The sequence below is a fragment of the Engraulis encrasicolus genome, chromosome 14 (genome assembly GCF_034702125.1).
Source record: "Engraulis encrasicolus isolate BLACKSEA-1 chromosome 14, IST_EnEncr_1.0, whole genome shotgun sequence".
Lineage (NCBI taxonomy): Eukaryota > Metazoa > Chordata > Actinopteri > Clupeiformes > Engraulidae > Engraulis > Engraulis encrasicolus.
In genome coordinates, this window is record NC_085870.1 from 17321661 (window position 1) to 17331660 (window position 10000).

The following is a 10000-nucleotide window of genomic DNA, read 5'->3' on the forward strand; positions in this document are numbered from 1 at the left end:
AGGCCAGTGGGAGGGAACAACACTGTCAGAAATTATGAGTTGATCTTACTCCATCCAGTCGCAGGGTTGAAGTCAGGTGCAGGGGCTGCTGCAAGGTAAAAGACTGTTAGTATCTTGTAAGGCATTTTATCTTGTATGTTTTTGAAAAAAAACTGTACTGTATGCTGTAGCATAACTCCTTATGTTGGATCAGTGTACCTTTACATAATCCCACACACACAGACACAGACACACGCATGTGCGCTCGCACACACACACACACATACACACACAGACATGCAGATGTAAACACATTTCGTCACTGATACAAACACACACACACACGCCACGCATGCACTCACACACTCACACTGCGCACGCAAATTGTAAATTGTAAATGGATAAAAAAATACTTTTATAAAGCATCAATAAAACGTCTGTTAAGTTTTTGTTAACTATTTACCAAGTCTTTATAATGCTTTCTATGCATCCATTAGTATAAAGTATTACCAACACTTGTATGCTGTGTTGTGCAGTGTAAAGGAGAAACACTAGAAATGTGGACCAGGAAATGGATCTTTTCCCTCCTCCTTCACTTGTATAACAGCCATGTATAGCCTATCTGTGAGTAGGGAGTTGGTCTTGAAAAATAAGTATTGTACAATTGAATGCTACCCGTAGCAGTGGGTGGAAAGTGTGTTGTTTCCCTTAACCTGTACCTTGTTTAAGTGCCTCAACCATTGCTTTGTATAAAAGTGCTAGCTAAGTGTAATACAATGTCCTTGGAAAAAGAGATTTGCACTGCCCACAGTCAAAGGAAAGTGCTGTGTGCGAGGGGCGTGTGGTTATCTCTTGAATTTTTCATTGAGAAGAAGAGCTATGTTGTTTTCTTTTACATTTTTAATCTTTTTTTTGTTTCATATTATGAACATGTTTTTGTGTGATGTTGTGAAGTCGGAGGCATTTATTTATCTACGGGCAAATTCAAGCCGTCAGACATACATGAGAGCCATACCGAGAAAACAATGTTATGCTTACTGTACTGTATTACTGTATGCAGGGCCGCTGACAGCTTTGGCTGGGCCCAGGACAAAGTCATCTGGAAGGGCCCCCCACCCAATACATTCAATGTAATGAGGACCTAATTATGCCCCCCCCTATGTCCCTGGGCCCAGGACAGGTGACCCCTTTGTCCCCCTTTATCGGCTTCCCTGACTGTATGCTTCAATTCCTCCTGGAACCCTCTGCTTTATGTTCCAAATGGCGAAGGGCAGAATTTGGGTCCATTTCACACGTTTTGTGTCTTTTCTTTGGGCTGCACTAAAAGCTTTGCAACTACACTTTTTTGTTTTCACTCTGCGTGCATCTCTGCATGTTTCTAGCACTTTATTTTTCATGGAGATTGATGTTCTGAATTTTTTACACTATAGTTTAGTGGTTGCCACTCGTTCGGCTGCTGCTGGGAATGTTGAAGCAACGTCTTCTTCTTCTTCTTTCCATTTTTCCCTGAACAAGAAAGTCTTTCTCCACGTTGCCCTTCTGTCGTGAACCTACAATAATGCTCTAAGGCAGGGGTGTCAAACTCAAACTCACAGTGGGCCAAAATCAAATTCTGGGATGAAGTCGCAGGCTGAATTCAATATCCATTCAAATTTGCACTGAAATGCTGTACACTTACTTGTAGCCAGGACAATAGCATATTACCATCATATACTGTATACTTATACTATTGTATAATTCTACGCGCTATGTGCTGTTACACTAGTCTGGACACACTCATAATTCCTGTGATGCACAACATGTTTTACCTTGAAGTCATATTGTATTTTCTATATGTTAATGGTGTATGTGGACCAACTGTAATACCCACTTGAAATGATCTCCTGGCCCAAATAAAAATGGCCAAATTTGGACCCCGGGCCTGAGTTTGCCACCTCTGCTCTAAGGACTTACTAAGTAGCCTATGTTTAGCCAACAGTAAATGTTATGCCATTATGTGCCCAGAGAATGTTAATTTGTACTGTAAGTACAACACAAGCCCATGATTACATAGCTGTTACACCATTTACCCCATTGTATCTAATGAGGTGGATAGATTGTGTTGTTACTGAAAAACACTAAAAACCTAAGAAGAGCTCACCACAAATTTGATCTTACCAGCACAAAGGTAGCTGATCACATGACAAGCACACATGTCTACTGGTTACTCAGGTACGTATGTTACCTGTGTTGGATGGAAATTGCCTTTTTTCCTTTGACACTTCTGGATGTCACCTAGTACCCATCACTGTGCTCTCTCTGAGCAGATGAATTTATGTTTGCTTTCTTGAATAGGGCCGCTTTCTTAGCTAGGGCCCACTTGGAAAAGAGGCAACTGCCTCAATGTGACTACCCTAGTAAAATATAGGGAAAAAAATGTGTGCACAGGCACGATGGTAGATATGTAGTGAGCAGACACAACTGTGATTGTGCGCCCACGGTGGTGCATATGCACGACAGACGTGTCTCTGCGGTGTGTGTGTGTGCAAGGCGGTGCCAATGTGCTTGGCAAGCAAGAGTGTGTTATGTTATAGTGTCGTGGTTCTTGGCTGCGATGTGACCGGGTGCGGTGCGGTCTGACTCAGTTGCCAGGAGGATGCCGCCTTGGCAGGTCTGACTACACTAATGAGATGGGACGCACCTGTGCCTGGCATGGCTGGACACATTGGCACACAAGCACACACACACACAAACACAGCGGTACATACACACACACACACACACACACACACACACACACACACACACACACACACACACACACACACACACACACACACACACACACACACACACACACACACACACACACACACACACACACACACACGACACGCACACACATACGCTCACACACACGCACGTACATACGCTCACATACACCGGTACACACACACACACACACACACACACACACACACACACACACACACACACACACACACACACACACACACACACACACACACACACACACACACACACACACACACACACAGGTACACACGCACACGCACAAACATACGCTCACATACTCTGGTACACACACACACACATATACACACACACACACACACACACACACACACACACACACACACACACACACATGCGCACACACACACAGGTACACACGACATGCACACACATACGCTCACACACACACGCATGCACATACGCTCACATACACCGGTACACACACACACACACTGGTACACACACTTCGGTACACACACACACACACACACACACACACACACACACACACACACACACACACAGGTACACACACACAAACATACGCTCACATACTCCGGTACACACACACACACACACACACACACATACACACACACACACACACACACACACACACACACACACACACACACACACACACCCCCCCCCCCCCCCCCCCCCCCACACACACACACACACCCACACACACACACACACACACACACACACACACACACACACACACACACACACACACACACACACACACACACACAGAAAGGGGTCAAGATGCAAAGCCACAACGACAACATCTACAGCCTGACTGACCAACACTGTCACGTCACCCACTGCCACTGTCACCACTACACACACGTCACAGCAGCACATCCACAGAAGCCACAACAGCTGAGTACAGAACTTACCCTCGACACGGCAAAATCTGTGGAGACAGAATAAAAAGGGGTTTTGTTTTAGTTCAGACACTGAGAGTCAGAATGCAGAGAGCTGTAGGTTGCTGTCACAAAGAAGGAAACAACACTGTGAACATTGAGCTGCTGCTGGCCAGGTGCTATCGGAAGCTTTGGCTAGGCCTGGGCAGGGGCGTGGCAGCAGCACCTATACCAGAGATTCTTTAAGTATATAGAGATATGCCAATGTAATAGGTTGCTATGGGCACCTAACATGACCAGGTTCTGGTCTGCCTAAAGGGGGATTCCCCCCCCCTCCCCCTTGCAATAATAGAACCCGGAAACAATGGGTCAATGGAACCTCTCTCTCCTGACCTATACACATGGGGCCCTGGTGACTCAGTCACACTTTGCCCCCCTGAACGACACCCCTGGGCCCAGGACATCAAGTCATCTGAAGGCCCCCCCCCACACACACACTCAATACAGGCACTGTAATGGGGACCCAATCTTGACACCCCCCCCCTCCTCTCACATACATACAATGTACGCACATTCCAATACAATGTAATTGGGACCCAAATAATGTAACAATGTAAATACAATGTAATGACTCCCGCCCCCCCCACCCACCCAGATCTCCCTGGGCCCAGGAATGTCCTCCCCCTGCTTCCCTGCTGCTTGCTGTCAGGTGGACTTCATGGTGGAACATTCCAAAACTTCAGGAGTTTCACTCCATTCACCTTGAGCCTGAGAAGAACATTTCAGGCGATGTTTTTATTCCACCTTAGCGGCATCCGCTGTTGTGTGCGTATAGGCTAAATTATTCAGCCAGCTGTTTTTACCCCTTTACGATTACCACAACTAAGATGGATGTGTACAGTTTGAACTAAGCAGACAGGACAAGAGTCTAGCAGACTGTGCTCGGGGCACAGATGTTGAATATACGTGTGTAGCATCCATAATTTACTCTCCATGAGGGATCAAATGAAAGGGAAACATCTTTTCCTGCTCCTGTTGGAAAAATAGGCTGTTAAAATCTTTATAAAGGTCACAAGTGTAACCTGTGTCAGCTTTGAGTGATTATTAAATATTAAAGCAAACTGTTTGGATGGTATCACCATTGAACAAATAAAACAACAAAATTGAAGAATCAATTTTGCACAAAGTACAATATGACACAGAAACTCAAACTAACCTTTGAGAAGCAGATATCACCATTGAAACTTTAGCTGTTGATTGCCCACATATACTGCATATGTGAGAATAAATGTATTACAAGCTTTCTGAAATGCCATGTTTAAATATGCTAATTAGGCTACATCTCATTTAACATGCATATATTTGAATATACTTTAAAGCGCAGAAACTGAAAATTAGAGTCCTGCATATGTTAGTTAACAGTGTACAAAGTATATTAAAAAGATAAGAAAATCAGAATCAGAAAATGCTACCCTTGAGCTTGTGACCCAATCTGAACTTGCACTTTAGTTCGGAGCCTAACTGGTTTCGGAAACCGGCACTGTTCTAGCTTGAAACCAGCTTGATAGTCGGGATGTAGAGCTCTTCAGCACAGAGACGCTTAAGGAGACTGGTACTACAGGGACACTATGTGAGATTTTTAGTTGTTTATTTCCAGAATTCATGCTACAGTACCCATTCACTAATGTTACCTTTTTCATCAATATTAACCACCACCATGAAATTCTAAGTATTCATTATGACTGGAAGAATTGCACTTTTCATACACGGTGGAACCAGCTACCATGGTGGAACCAGCTACCAGTTGCTAGAAGAGCAGGGTCATCCCTCTCATCTGTCATGAAGCTAGTGAAGACTCATCTCTTCCAAGACAGCTTCCCTGCATAACAAAACTGACTCACCTCTACCTGTATTCACCAGAATTCATGCTACAGTACCCATTCACTAATGTTACCTTTTTCATCAATATTAACCACCACCATGAAATTCTAAGTATTCATTATGACTGGAAGAATTGCACTTTTCATACATGAAAAGGGGGATCTTCTCCATAGTCCGCTATTTTGAATTTTCCGAAATAGCCTATTTTAGCTGCAAAAATGGCTGTACTTGGGCCATACTAGAAAATATCAGTTTATTACTTAGTAAGCTATCATGAAAAGGTCAAATTTGGCAATAGGTGACACAGTTTCAATGAGCAGCATAGTTGCAGTACCCTTTTTGACCATTTCCTGCACAGTGTCCCTTTAAGGAGAAGGGCTCATACGGGATCAGAAAATATTCCCTATACATTATTCATGATATGAAGTCTTTGCCCTTTGGACAGAAGGACTAAATAGGACAAAAATGAAATAAAAAACAACAAAGGCATAAACACAAACAAACAAGCAAACAAAACAGCCTCGGGCAACACTGAAGCCGGAGGGCTAGCCTTTAGGCATGGGCAGTAACAGCCCTCACAGCAGACCCCAGCAGACACGCAGTGTGTGCGTGCGTGCATGCGTGCATGTGTGCATGCGTGTAGATATAGAGAGAGGAGAGGGGCTTGCACGCAGTTGTGTGTGTCTGTGTGTCTGTGAGTGCATGTGTATATGTGTGTGTGCATGTGTGTGTGTGCGTGTGTGTGTGCGTGTGTGCGTGTGTGTGTGTGTGTGTCTGTGAGTGCATGTGTATATGTGTGTGTGCGTGTGTGTGTGCGTGTGTGCGTGTGCGTGTGCGTGCGTGTGTGTGTGTGTGTGCGTGTGCGTTTGTGTGTGTGGAGATGCTGAGAGAGGAGATGTGTGTGTGTGTGGATAGTGGTGTGTGTCCAGAGGCCTCAGGGAGGGGTGTGAGACAAGTGGAGATGAATGTCTCCATACCAGATCTGCTGTACCCAGAGGGACACTATATACTACACTATGATGCAACAGTGGATACCAGCTTTGCAAATACACATCTCCAAGGTATTCCTTATCATCTAACAACTGAAACAAGGTTCTATGTATCTGAGTTGGGTTCTGCTGTAATGTGCGGTGAAATATTCTTTTCTAGGATCTAATATTCTATGCATGGGTTCCAGTATTATCTGACAGGTCTGGAGCTTGCTCATGCCATATCAATTGAAAAGGAACTGTGTGTATATGTCAGAACATTAGGGAGGCCCATCAGCATGGTCCTCCACGGTACACTCCAACAGATCCTGTTAACATCACAATTGATCGGCATGTCATTCCTCGCTCCGAAGACAGTGAGTTGCCCTGGCGTAATATCTGTGAAACACAAGCCATTGATTTGCCTGATGTTTTTATCAATACAAACATAAAAGACCTATCAGTGCTGGCAGACCCTCGCTATCTCCTCTGGAATGAGCCTTCGCAATCACAAGACTTGGGCCTGGCCCGTCAACAGAGGTGAAATTTAAACCGATACACTCATCACTTTGTCACTTTTCGCTGAAATGATAAATGACAATCGAATATTTTCTTTTTTTGTTCGGGGGGGTGGCAGGGAGTGAGTATTGTTTTTGTAAGGGATGTGTAATCTATGCTTAAATGTGTTGTGTCGTCGTGTCACAAGCATCTCAGCTCAATAGCAAGCACCTAAACTGTATACAGTAATAAATAATAAAGTACAGTACATTGCATTGCACTTAGCTGACGCTCTTATCCAAAGTGACTTACAGTTATTTACAGGGTATTGGTTACAATCCCTGGAGCAGTTTGGTGTTACGCCAGGTGCCTGGCACCTCAGCCATAGTGGTGTAGGGAGAGGATGAGTGGGGTCTGATCTAAAGCCCATCTTCTCAACCATTAGGTCACAGCAGCATCACAGCTTTTGATTGCGTTAGATCAGTGGTTCTCAAACTTTTTGTGTGAAGTACCACCCGAGAAAATATTGAGCTCTCCAAGTACCACTTTGACAACCAACATTAGAATATCGCAGCAAAGGCCTTCCATTCACTTTTGCCAGTCAATACAGGATAGGTTCATAATTGCATCAACAGGCCCGGTCACATTCAGTGCAAGTTTGTTTTTACATTTCTTGCTTGCCTAGTATTATTCTGCATTATGTTTTCAGATTCATACAGTTCAATATTACAAAACGTGAGACCAAAGACATTTTCAACCGCAACAACTTGATCAGCCTTCAAATCAATGCATCGAAAATTAATTCCTCAGAGTACCACCAGAGATGTCTCAAGTACCACCAGTGGTAACCGTACCAGTGCGGCCCGTAGATTGAACATAATAATAACAAAAAAAAACAAAAAAACAATGTAATTGTTTTGTTGGCAGATAGAGAACACTCATATTCTTTCCAAAACTATCAGCAGTCAGTGTGTGAGCAACCAACTGCACCTCAAACTTTGTGAGTTATACAGATCCGTGGTCCCATGGCCCTCCAATGGTGCAGAGGAAAACATGTGTCCGTCCTTATCATGAAAGATGCCCATCCCTGCTGTAGAAGGAACATGTCAACTCCCTCTAGGAATTTCCACCTTCTCTGTGTCATGAGTCAGGTGAATACCTTGGAGATGTGCATTTGCAGATCTTGTATCCACTGTTGCATCATAGTGTAGTGTAGTGTCCCTCTGGGTACAGCAGATCTGGTATGGAGCCATTCATCTCCACTTGTCTCACACCTCTCCCTGAGGTCTGGACACACACACACACACACACACACACACACACACACACACACACACACACACACACACACCTCTCCTCTCTCAGCATCTCCACGCACACGCACACGCACACACACACACACACACACACACACACACACACACACACACACACACACACACACACACACACCTCTCCTCTCTCAGCATCTCCACACACACACACACACACGCATACGCCTCTCTTATCTCAGCACCCCCACACACACACACACACACACACACACACACACACACACACACACACACACACACACACACACACACACACACACACACACACACACACACACACACACACGCACACACACGCGCGCACACACACGCGCCTCTCCTCTCTTGGGCTACCTCACACTTACACATTCATGCACGCACGCACACATGCATGCATGTATGCATGCACATGCGCGCACGCAGGCACACATGCACATGCACACACGCGCACGCATACACACAGTGTGTGTGAACAAACTGTATGTTGGTGAACACTGGATTAAATGGGGAGCAAACAAAAACTGGAGGAGTTTTGACTCCCTTCCAGCAGGTTTTTGTTGTTGATCTCTGCAACACTTATTCCCAAAATCCAGCCTCAGATCCTATGTATACTGTATACCCACCGCAACCAGCACCAACAACACCTCCTCCACCACCCACATCAGAAACACCCAACACATAAAGGGGCATGGCATACAGTATGTGGACATACTCAAGAAGGACGCATGCAGGAACCCAGAGTACCAGCCAATTGAAAAGATGTATGGAGAATCAGGATGACTGGAAGCAACGATGGAAGGCTCGCCTGAGGACGACCTAAAGCGAGCTCCTAGCACGGTGTGGCGCTCGTCCAGTACCAACTTTAAGACTTGCCCTCTACTCACACAAGGCGATTTCTGTCATTGTCCCTCAATGGTGGAACCAGCTACCAGTTGCTAGAAGAGCAGGGTTATCCCTCTCATCCGTCATGAAGCTAGTGAAGACTCATCTCTTCCAAGACAGCTTCCCGGCATAACAAAACTGACTCACCTCTACCTGTATTCATACGTACTAACCTGCACCACATTTCATAGCTTCTCCACTATTTTTCTACTCTCTATCTTGCTTGTATTTTGCTGTACTCTTTACTGACCCCCAGAGGCGTAGACGCAAATTTTGGGCCCTATGGACAATCAGTTCCAATGGACCCCCCAGCCATATATCTTCATTAATCAGACTGTGTGTGTGGGCCCGTTATATACATGGGGCCCTGGTGACCCAGTCACACTTTACCCCCCTGAACGACACCCCAGCTGACCCCACACTCTGTACTTGCTTGAATGTCCTCCTTCCTTTGGTCAAAAGTGTCTAAGTGCTAAATGTAATGTCATGTAAAATGACTGCCACAGGTTGCAGCTTAGAACCTTATGTCAAGTGGGACGTCCTTCCTCATTCCGAAAGAATCTCCAGTAACACTTAACTTGATGTCGGCGTCATGCACATGACCAGGGCCGTAACCAGACATTTTCAAATACCGGGGTCAAACACTGTGTGCTGTACTGCATACTGTACATTTAGAATGCTTCAAACACTTCATTCAAACTCTTCAGTTTGTTTTCATTAATCACTGCCTTGAGGATAAATGGAGTTGGTGTATACAGACTGAATTTATCATTGTTGATCATATATCAATTTTCATCATAAATCATACATT

The 10000-nt window shown here is 44.8% G+C and overlaps 1 protein-coding gene across 1 annotated transcript in view; it reads right to left on the reverse strand.

Moving 5' to 3' along the window:
- Positions 1-10000, reverse strand: part of lhfpl4a (LHFPL tetraspan subfamily member 4a) — a 126875-nt gene that overhangs the window by 38045 nt on the left and 78830 nt on the right. Inside the window, exons 3-4 of the mRNA XM_063216249.1 lie at positions 5120-5139; positions 3681-3697 (exon numbers count right to left, since the gene is read on the reverse strand). Coding sequence (XP_063072319.1) covers positions 3681-3697; positions 5120-5139 — 37 coding nt within the window. The remainder of the gene's footprint in view (positions 1-3680; positions 3698-5119; positions 5140-10000) is intronic.